General features: G+C 41.7%; 1 protein-coding gene across 2 annotated transcripts; it reads left to right on the forward strand.

Annotated features, from left to right (window-relative positions):
* Positions 1-1039: 1039 nt before the first annotated feature.
* fdxacb1 (ferredoxin-fold anticodon binding domain containing 1) lies at positions 1040-20013 on the forward strand. 2 transcript variants are annotated; one of them, XM_067408124.1, is made up of 5 exons: positions 1040-1937; positions 2289-2445; positions 2619-2822; positions 2981-3139; positions 18343-20013. In XM_067408124.1, the coding sequence occupies exons 1-5, from the start codon at positions 1763-1765 to the stop codon at positions 19394-19396; spliced, it is 1749 nt and encodes a 582-aa protein (XP_067264225.1). In that variant the 5' UTR covers positions 1040-1762; the 3' UTR covers positions 19397-20013. The 2 variants fall into 2 exon arrangements, with proteins under 2 accessions (XP_067264225.1, XP_067264226.1); XM_067408125.1 differs by having other exon boundaries at positions 2984-3139.
* Positions 20014-20979: the final 966 nt, after the last annotated feature.

Below are 20979 nucleotides of genomic sequence, written 5' to 3' on the forward strand. Positions count from 1 at the left end.
AGCGCCGGACGGCAACAGTTCAAAGAGGAAGTGGCCTATAGGTGTGAGAGGTCCAGAGTGATTTTTGACACTTCTTTTACTCACTCTTGATGAGTACAGTTCTTGGAGAGTGGAAAGGGATAATACAGTTATTTCAACTCAATATTTTATGTCCATTTATTTGGTAAGAGGCCATTAAATAAGATTTTATTTGCGATAGTTGAAATCGCTTTCAATTCGATTACAATTTCAGTACTTATTTTGGTATGGCAAGCAGTGTTGGGGGTAATGCATTACAAGTAACTTGAGGTGAGTAATTACGCAATCGGATTACTTTTTTCAAGTAACTAGTAAAGTAACGCATTACTTTTATAAATTTACAACATAATATCTAAGTTACTTTTTCAAATAAGTAACGCAAGTTACTTTGTTTTTCCATGTATTGACTGACAGCTCTCCTGACTTTATGTTGAGAGAATCGTGAGTGCAGGAGTGTGTGAACATGACGGCTATTGTAGTTTTAGACTTAATGTGAGCATTTACTCATCTCACTTGCACAAAAACAGATTCAGTATTCCTCAAAATAATTAAAAACTGTGAAATGCAAACTTAGAATAAACCTGCAATAATTAAACATATTAAATTAAACAAATATACTTGATGTATTTAATCTCACTTTATTAACCAATGTCTTTGCTGCTGACCTTTCGATAATCCAATTCAACCATTCTAAGCAAAACTGACTTTAGACGTTTGTTTGAGCTGCGCCCTCTACTGTTCAGGCATGAATTTGCATTTCCTTCAGCTTATTCATTTGACTTTTGGTGTGAAAGGGCCTTTACATTTGCCAAAAATATAACTTTTTTTGTTGTTATTTAAAAAACAAACAAGCAAGCCCAGCCCAAGTGAGAAAAAGTAAAGCAAAAGAAATGTAACACATTACTTTTCATAAAAAATAACTAAGTAACGCAATTAGTTACCTTTTTAGGGAGTAACTCAATATTGTAATGCATTACTTCTGAAAGTAACTTTCTCCAACACCGATGGCAAGCAAGCCGTTTATTTTTCTAGTAAGATCTGGCAACACAGCCACTGCGTGCTATCGTGGATGCAAACTGGAACGTGGACAGTCAGTGCATGAGTATTTTGGTTATAAAATATTACATCTGTTTTGAAAATGTACGCAAGACTGGCGGTAGAAATAATCTCGTCGTAATATTTTTTTTATTGCATTGTTTTTTCTTTTCTTTCCTTTTTATTATTTACCGGACTCTACTCTCTCAGGACGCATACATTATTTATTTTAATAGATTACGAAGCGGCGTATCTCATAGTAACCAGTGCTCTTGTTTACGGTGGTAGAAGAATCGGTTGTTGTTTTCCACTATGCGGCATTCCCCGGGGAAGGAAACTTCACTGCTGCTGCACGCTAGCTAATGACATTGCACCTCTATCTTTCTCACTGACACTGTCATACGCAAACGGGACGAAAACCTGCTCTTAAAACCACCTCTGGTCTTCAGGTGTTGCGTTAGCTCCCAAACACCGGCATTAAAAGCTTTGGTATTTTAATTAGATTCCAAGCTGTATCTCGACAGATGTCAGAGCGTCATGGTGACATGCAGTCTAACGTTAATGCCGCATTGTGTCCTGCCAGGCGCTCAACGCTCAGTTCAAGCTCGATAGTCAACGGGACGCTGTAACGCTTGCTCAGAATGTATCAAAAAGTTTTGTTCTACTAATGTGACAGCTTGCTGGTTTGTTTACGTGAAATTTTCTGGAAATGTCCAAGACACGCGAAGTGCTACTTGTTGGGGAAGGCAACTTCTCGTTCTCAGCAGCTTTGAGCGAGAACGCAGGCGATGATGTCGGCGTGACCGCCACTTGCTTTGAAAGCGAGATTCAAACATACAGACAGGAGGGAGCCGTATTGAATATACAGCAACTCCGTGAGAGAGGTCGGTTATGGGATTCTTCATCCTGATAATGTTGTCAAGACTGTATTGTGTGCATGTTCTCACTCTTACAGTGCTTTCTTGCGTCTTTGCTGTCCTGTTTTCATGATTTCTGAAAGATATTTGTTCCATTTCAGTACCCACAATATATGTAAACATTTTCTAGGAGACCTACTGTTCCTACTTATCAAGTATCACAGCCCGAATTTGCATGCCTGCAGCCGAGTCCATAAATTTATACAGCCGGTTGCTATGAAACGACTGAGGAGGGTTAAAAGCCTCCTTGAATTCTGTATGATAATTCTGCAGAGGCCTTGAATTCAATACAGTCTTTGCCAACAATTCCCATTGCAGGATCAGTTGTTCTGTTTGATGTGGATTGCACATGCCTAAAGGAGCACGAAGCCATCCAGGATCATCTTTTTGACTGTGTTATTTTCAATTTCCCTCACTGTGGGCGTAAAAGTGGTGTAAAGAAGAACCGCATCCTGTTGGTGAAATTTTTCCAAAGGTAAGTGACACTTTTGTGGCAACAAGGTCTTTATTAGGGTGTTACATAAGCTTGACTTCCAGCGTTATATAATGTTAATACTGAGGGGATCAAGAGTTTCGAAGTCTTCTGATGTTTTGCATGTTTCATGTATAATGATTGGATGTTTTGTGTGTGTGTTTTTTTTTTTCTAGTGCCGTTGCAGTCCTGAAGGACAATGGGGAAGTGCATGTCACCCTGTGCAATGGACAAGGTGGCACTCCATGTGACAGTCCAATGAGAGAATGGCACAATAGTTGGCAGGTGGTTGCCATGGCAGCAGAAGCAGGGCTAATTCTCAGTGAAATCCGTCCCTTTGACTGTGAAATGTATCAAGGTTACAGATGTACTGGTTACAGGTAAACTGCTTTGCACTTGGACAAGTGGACCTAGTCCACTAAAATGTGATTTAACATGGTGTATAATTTACCTTCAATAAAGAACTTTTAAATGTTCCTGTTACAATTATGCAGTGGCATTCAGTTTTAAATTTATTAAATAAAATATTTTTGCTAAGGAGTCAAGACAAAGGTTTTCATGTAGAGGGAGCTCTGACCCACATCTTCACTCGGAGTCTCCCGCACACCATGCCAGAGAAACTGAAAATGGAGAAAACCTTTGGGAAGGAGACAGTTTGTTTTGAGCTTCCAGCAGAGTTGAGTAATTATATGAACAGGTGAGTGGTAACTTGTTGCTTACTGAATAATAGTGAAACTAAGGGTACATTTACACGACTGTGATGTACTAAATACTGAAAAGTTTTTCCTTTGTGTTTTTTGTATACAGACGACAATGTTGTCAAAACAATCCTGCTCTAAAAACTCTGTATTATGCATGCCAGGCCAGTAGTTGGCGATGTCACTTTGTAAAGAAACACTACGCACAACATGTAATTCGCATGTGCATGACATCACAACTTTCACAAATTCACATTTTCTTAGTTGTATTCAAAAACTTGCACTTTGAAACCTGTTTTGAAAAGTGCATTTTAGGCACCCAAAATATATATAAATGAATGTATAAATGAATGCCCAAAAAGCATATACGTTTTTAGTTGAAAACCGTGTTGTGTCAGTTTTACCCAGAAGGGAAGACTGGCATTTACCAATTTCCGTTCACACTGCAGGGAAATGTGGCCCAAATCAGATTTTTTTTTTTGCCTACATGTGACTCATCTGTTTTCTCCATGACAGTGTGAACAGCACAAACCACATGGAATTTTATCTTTTCAATTCCAATTTGTGCCACTTCCATATGTGGTACTAAATCCGATACAGGTCAGATGTTTGCAATTTTTGCGATTACGATTTTTACGCCACTCGAGATCAACATTGATCATGATTCTGTGCTCATGGGAGTCTGTTCAAAGATTTTACCTACCCAACTTTATCAAGAAAGTTGCAAATGGTAGTCAGTAGAAGGGCAGTGATGTGTCAGAACTCGTAAGTATTACAGAGACAGCTCTCAAGCAAAACATGACGGCTCTTATCATAAAAGTTAAAAGAAAACTCTGCTCTCTTTTGTCACATCATTGTCTGTAACGAAATGTAGCGGTTATTAATCAATTTATGGATGAAATATGAATATAATAATTCATAAGGTTAGGAATAAATTATGATTCATATATCGACCCAATGGGGAATTAAACATATATTGTGAATCAATTACAACGAATTATAATCAATTACATATATGATTAGTTCTGGTTTAATAATTATTTAGAGAAACTGCTCGTTTGTCCAGCAAACTAAGTCCCTCACAGAATATTATAAACGGAGTTATTCTCTGGCCATGAAAATAACTAAAGCATAAAGCGATCGAAAAAACGTTAAAGTGACTTGGGTTTTCCGCTGAAAGAACAAACAGAACAATCGAGCATGAATAACGTTTTAATATATGCAAACTACGAATACAGAGGTTATACATCTAAATATATATACAAGAAAATACACACCTATGTACAAGAATAGAAGTAGAGAAGGAAAGAGAGAGAAGGCAAGTAGCAAACTCACAACCAGTCCTAAGCCAGCACGGAAATCAGTTTCATCATCTAAGATTGAGAAACGGCAGTATACTTGCATTGGTTGCGTGTGTCGAATTTCAGGTTAGCGCTGGTGCAGTTCGTTGGCTTCCTCCGTTCAGCGGGAAGGTTTGAACTGAGGACGAGAGTGAGTTTCGCTGGAAGATGGCGATCCCGAAGCTGAGCGCGATGACAGCGCGTGGTCACCGGAGGGGTCCGGGAAAAACGTGCACGAGATGCTCGTGAGACAATCGGGAGAGAACACAGAAATTGTGCGTCTTTGCTTTTATGACAGATAAGCCGACACACCTCCTTGAGGTGGGGTAGCCAATAACATGGGTGCAAAGTTGGCGGGAAAGCTTTTCCTTTGTTTGGCCTCACGACTTAATCTGCATGATTTATGACTCTCAGATCAGATCTCCAAATGGAGTGCGTTCTTCACAGTATCATTAAACACATAGAAAAATGCATTTATCAGCGGTGTGACATATCTCAGTGAATAGCTCGTGTCCGGAGCTTTACGGAGAGACCAAACTCGATAGGTCAGAAAGGCATAGGAGAGAAGTTATGGTTTACAGACAAAATTATATCGTTAAAATGCACACTAGCACAAATACACTCATTTAAACACTAGGAAACATGCATAGGCCCTAAAAATATATGAAATATATATTTCAGCATAGTGGTAGTTTACAAATACAGTTCAAAATGTATGATTGTGTGTTTCTGTGTCTGTCTGTGTGTGTGTTTTTGTGTGTCCCTGTGTGTGTGGGGTGTTGGAATGTGGATCTGGTCAGTCTCTGGGGGGGTTTTAAAACCCAGTCCAGCATGCTAAAAGCGTTCTGAACATTCCAAAGTTTATTGATTATCCTGATACGTGTACATACGCTACAGATTCCCCCTTTCGGCCAACGAAGTTCCTGTGCGGACTTCGTTGGACGGTAACCAAGTTCGATGGCACATGGATCCGGATGGTCACGCAGCAGGTGGTTCCTACTGGTCCTTGAGGGAGGGCAGATAAGCCCTTGTTCATGGACTCTTGCATCCCTTTGATCCCTTGGGATAGGATGAAGGCCAGGGCGAGTGCGTACTTGATTGCCATGGAGAGGCAACGGATTGTGTTGGCAGCAGTCCAAGCTCGGGCTCTAGGTGAGCTGGTCAGGACAGGCAGTCGTGAGAGTGCTTGGAGGGCTGCATCAATAGGAGTACTGTCACTTAGCTGGGACCCCCCTTTGTCAATCCTCAGTTCCATTCCTGGATCTAAGGTGTGATTGTGATCCCTGGGGGAAGATGGGATTTCCAGTTCTGACTGGTCCTCTTTGCTTGAGAGACAGTGCACTGCCAGGTGGCTGTGATAAAGGATGGAACTCAGGGGTAAATGGATCCTCTTACTTGGATTGGGCAGCCTGACATGAGTGGCGGTGTTGTGCTGATTGTAGATTACGATGGCAGCATGAGTGGGGGTGTGGATGAGCAGTCGATCACCCACAGTCTCGGCTTGTGTTCCGATAACTGGGGTGCGAGGCTTGGCCGGGCAGCGTGTGTCGCTGGTCATGGGCTGCAACCGGCCCATTCCTTCAGTGTGGTTTCTGAGGAAGAGCTGGTTTGGGCAGAAGTACTGAAAGTCTTTGGTGAAACTACACCTGCGAAAGTGGGGAGCCGGGCACAGCCGTGGGTTGCTGTTGTGGTAGGCTACCGCAACTGAGGTGTGTTTCTTGGCATGGGTGTTACGTTACCGCCACCTGACATTGACCATGTCTTTGGGTCTGCCAGTAGCAAAGTCCAGCACAGTTTGTGTAGGATACTGAGGACTCCTATTCATAGCCACTCTGTCCATAGAGAAGCTAATTTCTCGCAGCAGGTCTGTCAACAGAGCTATAACCAGCTGATTTTGGGCAAAGTCATTCTGGAGGACTGTAAACAGTTGCTTCCTTGAGTTCGCAGTTTGGATCAGCAGGAAACTGTGAGTGCGGAGAACCACCGCAATACCTTTCCAGGATTTGCAGGTGGTTTGCAGGGTTTGGCTCTGTGTTGCGAGTTGCTTTCTCAGTTGTAGGCGGAGCTTGTTGTGCTGCTGATGAGGGGAGCAGGCTGTGATGAGACTCAAGTCTCCTGGTTGGTACAGATGCAACGGCAGTGGCACCTGCCGTGCCATCAGTAGTTCTGTGGGGAACACCTGAGTTGACTCCTGTACGGTGTCTGTGATGGCCATGAGCATCAGAGGAGGTTTTACCGTCCAGTCTTTCTGGTCGACTGACCGTGGAAATGTGATTCCTCGGTTTTGCAGTGAAGCTCGGTGCTTTGCGTTTGCAGTCATGACGGTACATGACGGTAAACTTGACATCCTCTGGCGTGCTCTGCCACATCTTGCTGCATGCTGGGCCAGTGCGCCACTTGTTTTAATGTCTCGTCCGTAGTTCTGGTGCCATGGTGTTTGGCACATGGTGTGTCGTGGGTGTATATCAGTTCACCCCCCTTTTGGCCCTGTGGCAGTACAAGCTTTGGCGCTGTGAGGACATCAGGGACATACTTTAGAAAGTTTATTCCCACACGCAGCATGTGGTCGGTCTCGTGCAGTCGTTTGTTGCTAGGGGCCGCCGTGGGACCAGATGCCGGGAACGGGAGGTTGGAGGGGTCTGAGTGGTGGTACAAAACATGTCGAATGGAAATGTTGGAAAGTTTGGTTGTCAGTGGCAGTGGCAGTAAGGTGGGAAATGTTGCAGGAACAGTCCGCTGGCTGCGGGTTGTTGTTGCCACACTAAGGGTGGGTGAATGGGGTGGGTGTGACCATAGCTTGTTATGCAGTGTGCCAGTCTTGGCAAGGGCATTAGTTTGGTCGTTCACACCTTTGTCACGCCCTGGTTGCTTCAAGCATCTTTTCACCTTTTCCCAGTAAACGATCATGTCGTGTGCTTGGGTGAGGTGATCACGTGTCTGGAACATGTGTTGATGTTTCACCTGCTTGTTGCATTCAGTCTTGAAACCAGTTTGTTTCCAGCCCAGAAGATGGCATGTGAAACAAGGTCTGGCAACGTGTGAGTCTGTGCACATGAGTTCCCTGATGTTATGAGCTGAGGAGACGTGAAGGGTTTTGAGGGTAGCTGCTGCTTCACCATATTGACATGACTGGGGACCCCACCTGCTGTTCTGTGGTTGGCAGGGTTGGTTTCTTAACCATCGTACCCCTGCATTTGCCTGTGGGATGCCCTCATGGTTGTAGGAACGTCCATCGACATAGGCCGTGGGCATTCCTTGGCACGCATTCTCTTTGAGGTATCTGTGACAGGCTGGTCGCTGTTGTTGGGGTACCAGTATCTCAAGTGTCAACGCTGGTGTGCTGTTATAGCAGTTTTGATAGGCAGCTGAATCTCCGCTCCGTGCAGACTTGTGCTTTCTGGCACGTTGTGGCAGTGGCACCTGCTGGTTCAGCCTCCTGAAGTCGCTGGTGGGTCGCCACTTGCTGTCTGGTTTGACAATGGACCAGGTAGGGACTGAATAGGTGCTGTTGCATGGGCAGATAACACCTTTTCCTTCTGTTGAATGAACAACCTCCTGTACTGGTTCATGTGGGGCGATGTGACCTTCGTACTGCCTGATTAAGGTGGGAGGAGCATCTGTGTGAAGTTTAGTGAGACCACAGCATAAAAGGTCTTTGTCAAAATGTCACTTTGAATTTGTGCAAGACGTTTCTGAGTCTTCGACAGTCTGCATCATTCTTTAGCGCACTTGCATCTTTCTGGATCTGTTGGCCTTTAGGCTCAAACCTTGGGAAGGGCTCCTCTGTTGTAGTGTAAGCTGTCAGGTTGGCTGTCCGAGGTGCAGCGCTTTCCTGAGTTTCACAGGCAGGCTGGTTAGCGACTGTGGGTACTGCAAGGTGTTTGTCCTCCATCAGCTCCGTTCTGTGCACCTGTTCTGTGGGTACCAGTTTGATGGAAGTGATGGAGATGCTCTTGAAGGATGCTGTGAAACTTGTGTTGCTTAAGCTTCCTTCTGGGACCATGGCAGCTGGTATTAAGTTAATGACTGTTAACTTGCGTTCAAAGTCATAGGGGCCGTGGTCCATTATCCATTCTAGATGGTGGGCTTTGGGAATGCTGATGTCTGTGACCATGCATTCGTTGAGCCAGCTGTGAACTACGTAGGGTGACACTTCAGTTAGCGGTGTGGCTTTTAGAGCAAGTCCAAGTTCCACGCCTTCAGGTGACAGTGTGAAGGAGCCCAGCATGTGGCTTAGGGTTTGACCACATTGCCTGTTGAGCCAAACAGCACCCCCTTTGGTGTAAGGTGGTACTACAATTTCCTGTATGTTGATCCAAACAGCACCCCCTTTGGTGTAAGGTGGTACTACAGGTTCCTGTATGTTGATCAGGATGCAGACCTGTTGGATAGTCTGGCCTGACAGGAAGTTGGCAGTGTTGACAGGAACAACAGGAAGCTGTACAGTCATTGGGGCCCACAACAACTCATTTGCACTGTCCGTATGAGCACTAGAGTGCATCAGGATGTCTGGAAGGACCAGGAAGTGATGGGTTAAATGCCGGTTGTTCCATTTGAAGTTCACAACGCAGATGTCCTTGACGGTCATCATGGTTGACAGACGAAAGTCCAATGGGAAGCGTATTTGCATGTTGACAAATGGGAGGTCCGGTGTTCCTTCAATGAGGGCACTTAACAGCGTGTGGCTGAAGGCTGAGTTGTCTGCCCACAGTGTGAGAATAATGTCTGTTGTAGTTACATCATTCAGCTGTGAGTCTGTCATGACCTTGGAGCAGAGGGAGCTACAGTCTATGGTGGGTTGAAGTGTGCCGGGTAGCGAACTTGAACTGTGCTCTAAGACCGGGTTCCCGCGGTTAGCTGGGAGATTTCCCGCGACCTCTGTGACCTGACCGTCTGGCTCAGGTGGCCTGGGTGACTGGGAAAGCAGAAGTTCACACACTTGAGCCCAGATTTTCAGTGGTCTGGCGTTCAATAAGGGCTCAAAACAGTCTAGCAGGTCTTTGTGAGTGGAACAGAGAAACGTGTCCATTTGCGCTACGCACACAGGAGGTACCAGGCTCACTCGACCAATGGTGTGGTGTGTGGGAGCTGTGTGTTCAAGGTGGACCTCATTTGGACTGTGCGACTGCACATTCAGCTCACATCTTTGTGACTTGAGAGTCTGAGTTTGTCTTTCAGCTTCATTTCTCAGTCTTTCAAAAAGGTAAGGACAGGTTTCTGGACAGTGATCGGAGTCTGGGTAACTGGTTGGAATTTCTACAGTCTTTTTAGACGCAGTTCTCTGCTTGGCTTGAGCTTCGTCGACCAAGTCTCGCGGCTGCTGAATAGACATGCTGCTTGAGCAGGCCAAGGCTGCCAGATGATCACTCACCGCAGGGTGCAGCTCTCGGAGAAGCAGAGGGTTGAAGATGAAATCTTCCTCCGTTGCTGGCTGGTTACGTGCTCCGTAGTACCCTCTTTGCATTCGGCTGTAGAAAGTGTATGGGTTATTCAGTCTGCCCCGTTTTAGGTCCATGGCAGCAGGGAGCCCTTGATCTGATGCAGGGTCAGAAAGCTTTTGGATCAGAACCTGTCGCAGGTGCTGGCAGTTGGATGTGACAGCTGCTGGCGAAGGTTCTTGGCCGTTGGACGTTTTGGGCAGTGGACTTTTAACCCCATTTGGAATTAGGGCTTCTTGACTGGTTAGGGGAAACTCGGTGATGTGTGTTTCCCCTCCCATGCCACTTTTCAGTACTCTGTAACCAGTGTCAAGTTCATTCACATAGTCTCTTTGTTGTTTCGGAGCCATAACTCCTTTCTGGGCCTGTTTGAGATGATTTTCACAGGTCAGGGCTTTAGTGTGTCTGTCTTTCAGTGTAGTCTCTGCTTTGGCTAGGGGAGCTTCGCTGTGTTGGAGTTTTCCAGTCAGTTTTCTACGCTCCAAGGGCTGCTTGAAGTCTTTGCAGCTCCTCCTGCAGCTCGGGTTTGGATTCGTCCGCTGTCCAACGCTGGTCCTGGGTCTCGACGAGTCGCTGATCGTGGTGACGATGAATCTGGGCCTGATTCCTCCGGGCGTCCTCCGCCTGGAGCTTGAGGTTGTGGGCGATGGCTCGGATGACTCTCGCCCACTCTTTGTAGCTCGGCATTGGATCGTGGGCCATTAGTCGATTCAGGTTGTCGTCCAGCTGCACGTTGCTAAGGTGCTGGGGAACCACAGCGTCGTTGGGCAGGATTGTGCTGGTCAGGGAGCCCAACCCGGTCTTGAGTCCGTCCCCATGGGTGCTGGGGCTGGCTGCTCTGAACACGTTAGCTTGCTGTTGGCGAGAGAAAGACAGCACAAACAGAACCAATGCAAGCACGCGCAGGGCTAACGACTTATAATAATGCATGATTATATAATTCTTTGGTTTGGTTCCAGTTAACTGGTGCAGACAGTTAGTGGAATGTAGGCTAGACACTTAATTGTCGATAGCCAAAAGGACCACGCGGGTCAATTTGTGTGGGTGAGTGCCGGATTTGAATAAAGATTTTGACAGGCGGTAGCCCTAAGAGTCCTTTGATGACTCTCGCTGCTCGGTCGTCTATCTATTACTCAGTTTTCCGTGATGGCTCTCACAGGCTCTGCTTTTACATGAACTGAAAGAAACAAACACAGTAGAGAAGCAAAACAGAACAGGGAGGATGCAATTAAATGAGAAATAGAGCAGTAAACAAATAGAAAGGAATCAAAATAGAATCGCAATAAACTAAAACAGAAGGGCTAGAGGGGAGAAGTGAAACTTAAACTTCCTATTCCAGCTGGGTTTATGACGGTGTCAGGCGAGTGCACGGTTGCATCATAAAACCTAGAGGGATGGTATGGATCGAGAGCCTAAGGGTTGGCCCGCACCTGAGTAATTGAAGAATATGTAATATTCTGTGGCTTTCAATTAGGTGAAGTGACTGTATGTCGTAGGCCTGGGTGAATCGTGGGTGCTCAGATAAGAACTCAATGGCAGGCCACCTTTCCTCGACGATCAAACACTCTACTGCGGTGTCCGTGGCCACCTGTCCCCTTTGTACCACGGTGCAACCTCTCAAACAGGGAACACCAGCACAATTGCGCACTTTGGCAAGGTATTTGCGCCAACGGCCCGAGTGACCAGTCAAGATTGAGTTTTCCCTGAACTCAGAGTCTGTCCCCTTTACGGGCAGTTACTCCAAATGGGCGGTTCTGTCATGCAGAAGCCTGAGCAGGGAAATTAAACAAAATTGCCGCTTGTTGTCACCCCGGGTCTCGTTGCCTCCCTGTACCTGATACACAACTCGCTGATGTCCTTGCGTGTTGCCCGTGATACGAGGTCAGAATGTCCACGATTCACACACGGTTAGTGTAAGAAGCGCCAGGCCAGGTAGCTCCACTCACTGGAACTCACTGGAGCAACCGTCAGCTCACCCCAGGGCGCTAAAGGGCCTTATCTGCAAGTGCACAAACAGTCAGGTAAACACGACTTAATTGTAAATTTAAACTCAATTTAAATCTTGTTTAAATAGAATTTAACTAAATTAAGTGTGTAGGATAAAAGAGTAGGGGTATAAAAGGAACTAGCTAGAAGCAGAACAAAAGTAAAAATAACATAAAACAAAAACAAATCAGATGCACTTGATTCAAATTTGAATTAAACTCTGTTCAATTAAATTTAAATGAGTGCATAGAATAACAGGATGGGAAAAAGCGAAAAGAGGATAATTCAGAGGCACTTGATTCAAATTTGAATTAAACTTGTTCAATTAAATTTAAATGAGTGCATAGAATAACAGAATGGGAGAAAGAAAAGAGAAAGCCTTCCCTATTTGCAGATTTTTCCTAAAGAGAATTGCTTGTTGATAGCAAAATGCCAACTGATTGCCACTACTTAATTTTAAAATTGAATTAAATGTTATTTAATTAAATTCAAAATAAGTGTATGAAATAAGGGAGGCTTGGGTGTGCGTGAATATTATTGCCAGCCAATAACACACAGGACCCAGAACTAAGAGTGAATAAAATAAAACATTAAGTAAAAAAAAAAAGGGAATGAATTTCCAAAGTAAAACTAAAGAAATAACTTGCGAGAGAGAAAAGACAAAAAGGGAATGGATGAAATAACACAAAGTAGAATAAAAATAAAATAAATAAACTGAAATAAAATAAAATAGAGTAGATCTGTGAATACAGGAAAAAGAATACAAGGGAAAAGAGAATTGACTTATCTGACAGTGTCCACCAGGGGGCGCACTCTCAGAAAGTGAATTCCCTTGTTGGAAGGGAAACAATTTAAATTAAAAATTTAAACGTGTTTAAATTAAATTTAAATCAGTAAACCACATTCCAACAATGATTGGAAAGCATAACCACCAAAAGCAAATTACTTTTACAACTCCCCGCAGTATAGAGAAGCAAAAGATAACTTGGAGATAATTTCAGTTCAAAGTATGGAGCGGCTTTAACTCAGAACGTCCACGCGGTGGCGTCACTGAGTCCACACAACCAATAAGTAGGGAGGGGTGGCACACCTGAGCAGACTGCCCTCTGGCGTCTGGTCAGAGTTACTGCATCCCCTTTCTTTAATTCGTGATATAAAACGAGCGCTTTGTGGGGTTCTGACCCTTACGCTGTTTTAACTGCACGGTCACGATTACAACTATAGAACCTCAGCGGATTCTTTCATAAATATATGTGTACCGTTTTACTCACGGGTACACAACTCTGGGAATCAGTCCCTTTGGTGCAAACTTTAATGCACGCGAATATGTAACGCTTGCGGGATTCCTTCGCCGCGGGTTACAAGTCAACATTGGATCAGAATGTTGATATAGCTCCAAATTTTACACATCAATCGATAAACCAGGTGAACTGCTCTCCGATTAGATTTGTAAGTGGGGTCACGTGTTTGGGTAGCTAGTCCAAACGACGTAACCCAGGAGCAAACCGGCTATTGTGAATTTTTGGACGACACAAGAAATTCAGATTTAATAGCGGGTAAATATAAAGGCCTTTCAAGAGATTTAGTGGGAATCTTGCCGCACGATCTCAAAACACGCTGAATACGACTCAACTCGTTTATTCAAGCGGAAATTAATATTAGCTGTATTGCAGAAAATTTGTCGCCTTTTCGCATACAAGTCTGAATATTAATGGACTGCAGTTTATTTCACGGTCAACCAAGGCTATGCCTGCAGTGTTTCTAGACACAAACAGCAGCTTGTTAACGGTGCGTAGTGAGGACCCGTGCGTCTTCTCACTGAATAAAGCGCGCATGTAAGTTAAATCATACAAAATTATTCTACATTGCTCTTTTACCGAAAACCAAGTTTAAAACGTTGCTCGCGAATCCTCCACCAAATAATATATGTAACGAAATGTAGCGGTTATTAATCAATTTATGGATGAAATATGAATATAATAATTCATAAGGTTAGGAATAAATTATGATTCATATATCGACCCAATGGGGAATTAAACATATATTGTGAATCAATTACAACGAATTATAATCAATTACATATATGATTAGTTCTGGTTTAATAATTATTTAGAGAAACTGCTCGTTTGTCCAGCAAACTAAGTCCCTCACAGAATATTATAAACGGAGTTATTCTCTGGCCATGAAAATAACTAAAGCATAAAGCGATCGAAAAAACGTTAAAGTGACTTGGGTTTTCCGCTGAAAGAACAAACAGAACAATCGAGCATGAATAACGTTTTAATATATGCAAACTACGAATACAGAGGTTATACATCTAAATATATATACAAGAAAATACACACCTATGTACAAGAATAGAAGTAGAGAAGGAAAGAGAGAGAAGGCAAGTAGCAAACTCACAACCAGTCCTAAGCCAGCACGGAAATCAGTTTCATCATCTAAGATTGAGAAACGGCAGTATACTTGCATTGGTTGCGTGTGTCGAATTTCAGGTTAGCGCTGGTGCAGTTCGTTGGCTTCCTCCGTTCAGCGGGAAGGTTTGAACTGAGGACGAGAGTGAGTTTCGCTGGAAGATGGCGATCCCGAAGCTGAGCGCGATGACAGCGCGTGGTCACCGGAGGGGTCCGGGAAAAACGTGCACGAGATGCTCGTGAGACAATCGGGAGAGAACACAGAAATTGTGCGTCTTTGCTTTTATGACAGATAAGCCGACACACCTCCTTGAGGTGGGGTAGCCAATAACATGGGTGCAAAGTTGGCGGGAAAGCTTTTCCTTTGTTTGGCCTCACGACTTAATCTGCATGATTTATGACTCTCAGATCAGATCTCCAAATGGAGTGCGTTCTTCACAGTATCATTAAACACATAGAAAAATGCATTTATCAGTGGTGTGACATATCTCAGTGAATAGCTCGTGTCCGGAGCTTTACGGAGAGACCAAACTCGATAGGTCAGAAAGGCATAGGAGAGAAGTTATGGTTTACAGACAAAATTATATCGTTAAAATGCACACTAGCACAAATACACTCATTTAAACACTAGGAAACATGCATAGGCCCTAAAAATATATGAAATATATATTTCAGCATAGTGGTAGTTTACAAATACAGTTCAAAATGTATGATTGTGTGTTTCTGTGTCTGTCTGTGTGTGTGTTTTTGTGTGTCCCTGTGTGTGTGGGGTGTTGGAATGTGGATCTGGTCAGTCTCTGGGGGGGTTTTACAACCCAGTCCAGCATGCTAAAAGCGTTCTGAACATTCCAAAGTTTATTGATTATCCTGATACGTGTACATACGCTACAGATTTTATTTTTCATTTTGCCTGCGCTTAATTTCGCTGGCATCCACGGCAGATCACATTATAAATAAATGCGTAATTGCTTACTGTAATGCCCTCAGTGTTTACTTCTGTATGACAATGCACTGTGTGTGTTGGCAAGTCCATGATTTTCCCGCAGAATTTAGTTACTTTTTCATTGATGCCATGGGTTGGAGCGACCGCACTAACGCTATATTTAACCCCCGAAAAGAGATTTTTACCGGGATACCCCACGGAACGCAATTGGGCTAGTTTTGGACTAATTCTGAGAATAGTGGATTTTGTGGTAAAAACCTGGCAACCCCACTTGTATCATTCTTTTACACATGCAGGTTAGTTTAGAACCATGATCTGTTCACATTGGAAATCTGATATTGGTCACATTTAAAACAACAATGTGAACAGCTATACAAAAAAAATCAGATCTGAACAAAAATCGAAATTGAGCATTAAGTGCCCAGTATGAACGTAGCCTCTTATTCAGAAGTGACTTATATAATGTTAACATTAAACATATAGAATATAGAACACACACAAGTACGCATGAAAAACAAATTAGAAGCAAGAAACAAACGATAGATGCATTGCTTATTGCACATGTAAAATAATGTGATCATCAAACTTTGAACAGCATATAAATCAAAATAGCCTAACATTACCGAATGAAATGTCGAACCCATGAAGAGGTATAGGAGCTTTGGGGGTGTTGATGGACTCGATCTACCCCATGTATGTTTTAAACATTGTTCTAAATCCAGGCCGGATGTAGACAAAAACATGACTTTCTCAGCTTTTTGTTCAAAATATTGACATTTTGACCAAATTCAAGTGTTGATTAAAAAAATGAATGCATGAAGCTTAAATGAAGAAGACTAAACAAGCTAATCGTGGACACAAAGCCCATTGGTCTTGGAGGAGAAAGTTTACAGGACAGATTGCTATGAGAGGTTTATAATCAGACTTATTTTCCGGTGAAAAACGGAACTCACCGATATGGCATTCCAAACCTAAATGCGGTCTCTTTGCCATGAAACACAAAAGCTGAATTTTTCATGGATCTCCTGCTTGTTCCTTTTCATATCATTGACTAAATGGGGACTGAGTCTTTCATACATCAAAATGGCAAAAAAGCACCATTAACGTATCATAGAAGTGGTTAAATACAACAGTTGTCACATGGACTACAAAAATATCATGCCAACACCGTTGGTTCTCGCATGTCTCACTACCTAATGTCAGTGGCATCATATATGATTGAATCTTTACAGCTGAGGGGAAGATTATTATTGAATAATGTCTTACATTTTGGTCTGTTCCTCACACAAAGCTATGCCATGGACTCAAAAGACTAGCAATATAGTAGACTAGTCATATGAACCACTTTTATGTTGCATTATTCTAGGGATGTATGAAATAGCTATACAATATTGTCCAGTATAAGAGATTTTCTTATTTATTTGTCTTGTTTATATAGAATATTTAATTGCACATTTACCATATTTTTACATTTTGATTATCCTCCATCATTTACAGGCGGTGTTGGGTTAAACTTATACTGTAATTTAATTACTTTTCCCTTAAAAAAGTAAAGGATTACTCTTAATTTTTCTATAATTTAATTAGTTACTTCTGATGTAATTGCATTAAATACTGTATCGATTATAGAACAATTCTATTTAAAACAATATTGGATTTAAAATCAATTTAACGTCTAATGTTAAAATGTATATTTTGAATGTAACCTTCTCCCTTTAAATAATTTATGCAGTTTTATATTAAAGAATTAAAAGAGTTTCATGTCTATCCGTGCTTTGTTCAACTGGTCGAGGATGATATGGGATTTAAAAAGTAATAAGTAATGCAATACTTTTTAGACAGAGTAATTAGTATAGTAAGCTAATTACACTGTTGAAGATGTGATTAGTAACTAGAAATGAATGACTTTTTTAGAGTAACTTACGCAACACTGTTTACAGGTCACTTAAAGTTAATCTTTAAAATGTATACTATATATTTATAAGATTTAATCTCAGACTCAGACAGAAATCATGTTCATGAATGAAATTATTAACATTACTGTAGTATGAAGCAGAGCAGGGCCGAGTACTGTGGGAGCGGAAACGAGGCCGCTGGAGCGATAGACACATGGCTCAAGAGCAGCGGAACTTTTATTATGCCGCAGTCGCTGCTTCGGCTTCTTTCGTTCATGCGTAGGATAAAGCAGCACTGTTTATCATATTAGATACATTTGAGTGTGTTGAAAATTATAACATTACTCTTGTGTGTTTGTTCTGCGGCTGCTATGAGAAACTTGTTGCAAACTGTAGTTAGCTAAATTGATATTAGAATATCATAATAATAATATAATCAAGAAAACAAGATTCAAACAATAAAACTAAATATTTTGAACTATGTAACAATGATTAGTTTTCCGTTTATAAATGTATCCAAACAGTTGTTTCCTTGTCTAATAAAACATAATATATTAAAGCGTCTTTAGTGTTTCCATGGTTGCTACAAAATAAAACTGGGAATCGAGGGTAACACAGGTATGATGTCTTTGATAGACGTCGCATGGACACGGTCCGTGTCCTGGTTAAAATTCCTTATTTCTTTGGATTTAAACATTCTTGGAAACATTTGGGATGTAATGCAAGTACAAAAGGCAACAAAATATATAACATTCCTCTAGTTGTTTTTGGATATTTTAATCCAAAAATCTTACATACATACCTTTTTAAGATAATGGACATTCAAAATCTAAAGGTGACTCATGGAATTGATTTATCATTTATATGCTCTGCAAACTCTTCTGTAAGTGGTGACATTGTCAAGCTGAGATCAAACTTTAATCTGTGTCTTTTGCAGTGTCTCACGTATGACACGCAAATCTAAAAATGTGGCGCTTAAGTTAAAAGAAGTTAAACTTTTTTTTAAAACGCATCTTGCGCTTTTTTCCATTCCACTGACCTGCATCTTGTGTTTTTAACAGCAAAAGCTATATATACTATATTACCAAAAAGATTAATATATAACATAATTTTTTTGTCAGTATGCTTATGCATCATGAATTTAAATGTTTTCATCAATTTACTGGATTCTTGTGTCTCCTGTCAGGAATTTCCTTGGTCAGCAGTCACATCATCCAGTGAAAACTGTCCAGGAGCAGTTACTTAGAGAGCTAAAGTCAATCTGGCCAGTATGCACTATGAATGAGGACTTCCCAGAACTAGTAAGCTGCCTACCAGAAACACCTGAGGCATGTGACTCCACTCTGACCCAGTCAGAGGTCTACTGGATTAAACCTACTGATACCTATATATTTGATCAAAGCGAAAATGAGCAAAACAACTGTGAGTCTATGGATGACCAACAAAGCTTTACTGGCAGCTATGCACTACGACCGTCTCTGTTGCTGCATGTCCAAGAGATCACCCAGAATGAGGACTTCAGCCCTGGTACGCTTCATGCAGTCAGTGGCCTGGTCTTTCAGAGAGTGGCCATCTCCCTGAGCCGTTCTCCTGCGTTCCACCAGCTTCTATTGGTGGGAATGTTCCCTACAGTATCCAATCCTCTCCAGTGCTTCCAAGATAGTTTGGAGTCGCTGCTCGCTTCTTACGGCGTCTCCTTTGAAGAGGCACAAATAGGCCTAGAGCAGCAAGTGTGGATGAATTCAAAGATGCTTCCCAAGTTTGGGCGGATCGCATCTCTACCCTCTTTTTCTTCATCCCTCGATGAAGGTTTACAGTTAATTGCCATCTCAATAAACTTGGATCATTTAGCCACCGTGATTTTTGGCATTTCTGACTGGCGCTTACTTTGGAGTGCCGATCCTCGCTTTCTTAAGCATTTTGAGCTCAATCCACTTGGACCTTTCAGCCCTTTCTCCCTGTACCCATCAAGCTACTCGCATGATATCAGTTTCTGGATGGACCCAGAAATCTATGACGAACTGAAGTTCCATTCACTTGTGCGTGAGGCTTCTTGCGGTTCTGTTAAAAATGTGGCGTTAGTAGATCGCTTCAGACACCCTCACATGGGTCATGCAAGCCTGTGCTATAGGCTGACATATCAGTCATCAGATCGCGCCCTCTCACACAGCCAGGTCTTGGGACTACAGAATCAGCTACGGAGACTGTTACCCCTGCGCCTGCAAGTCACGCTGAGGTGAAGAGGATCAAATGAATGTATAATCTTAGATTTTAATTTTTAAAGTTGAAATTTAGCTTCATAAATGGAAGAGTGAGTCTTTATTTTGACTGATTTGTTTCTGTAGTTTTTTTATAAATACACACAAGTGAGTGGTTCAATTTAAATTTTAGCAAATACAATGGGGTATTATTCCCATTTATTTAAACCTGACATATCAAACTATCTGAAATAAAGGGATTCTTTTGTTGCTGTGTTTGAAATCCTATCATTATGCTAATTAAATTATACATATTGTGGGAGATATCCAAGAAATGTTTACAAAAATTCAGTAGTACTGTGTTACTTTTACTTGTTTAATATTCTTTAATTATGCATGTTTAGAGATGTCTTTTAATTAAGAAACTCTGAGACATAATTATTCACAACTGCAAAGCATTTAATCTGATGCATTTTTTTTTTTAAATAATACTTAAATATTTTTCTAGGTTCTTTGTAGGGCACATGTATGTTTACAATATCTCTGAAGCTGCATTTGATACTGTGATATTTCTGGAATGTCTGTGTTTATGTGTATGATCAGTTGTGACTGTAAATTGTATTATTGCTTATATGTGTGTCGTTTCTATTCTCCTGGCAGTAGCGTCAACTAAACTGGATCTCTAAAATAAAGCCTATTGTCAGATTACTCAAACTAACCCGCTTGGTCAAACAGTGTTGGGATGCTTAAACTGCTGGTGTAACCTACTCATTAAGCAAAAAGAGGTAAACATTTTGTTCCGGGTCTTTTCTAAACCTAAAAACTCTATCATTGAAGATTTTTGGAGCATTAAAGTGTGGAGAATTAGCAAGTGTGCAAGGTTTTTTGATTTCATATATCATGACACCCGCGCTGAACTATTGATCATGGGACTACAGGTCCTGTTTGAGAATACTAAGTGTATAATCTGAGGGCTCAGTGTAAAATCTTTTGACAACAAATTTAAACAAAACAGGAAAATGTGTTTATTCTTTATAGCTTGTTTTCAATCACGTGATTCTGATGATGTGCAAAATTCAGATGGAGGGCAGGAAGTGAAAATTAGAATGGACAAGATGGAGAAAAGTCTGTACTGTGCTGGTTTAGGAAGGTATAAACAGAAAATCATAACATGTTGTACGTGATCCTTATGTTATGAAGAGGAGCAAGTGTTTTTTTTTTTTTTTTTTTTTTTTACACAACCTATTAGGTTGTTTGCACATGACGTCATTGCTGTTTCGCAAAATGCAGCTGGAGGGCAGAAAGTGATTTTTCTGTGTAGGAATCACTATCACAGACTCAAAATTCCTGTTTTGCGTTGTTTATGGTTGCTTCAATAGGCTATTGCCAAAATCTAACTGATACTAAAAATGTGGAAGAAAAGTCATAATTCCACATGTAGATTTTTAAATGTCAATTTAGGGCCATTTGTTAATATATAAAATGCCACTAACAAACATGAACATGATATTATGATACACTGAAAAAATGGATTGGAATGAACTGATTTTATTCAAGACAAAAATATTATTTTAAGTTACTAAGGCAACCTAAATACATTATACCAACCGTTTAACTATTTATTT

The sequence above is a fragment of the Chanodichthys erythropterus genome, chromosome 13, assembly GCF_024489055.1.
Source record: "Chanodichthys erythropterus isolate Z2021 chromosome 13, ASM2448905v1, whole genome shotgun sequence".
NCBI lineage: Eukaryota > Metazoa > Chordata > Actinopteri > Cypriniformes > Xenocyprididae > Chanodichthys > Chanodichthys erythropterus.

Coding starts and splice junctions, on each gene's coding strand:
- fdxacb1 (XM_067408124.1), top strand. CDS start 1,763: ATGTCCAAGACACGCGAAGTGCTACTTGTTGGGGAAGGCAACTTCTCG. Junction 2,823..2,980: donor TACAGATGTACTGGTTACAG/GTAAACTGCTTT, acceptor ATTTTTGCTAAG/GAGTCAAGACAAAGGTTTTC. Junction 3,140..18,342: donor TTGAGTAATTATATGAACAG/GTGAGTGGTAAC, acceptor GTCTCCTGTCAG/GAATTTCCTTGGTCAGCAGT.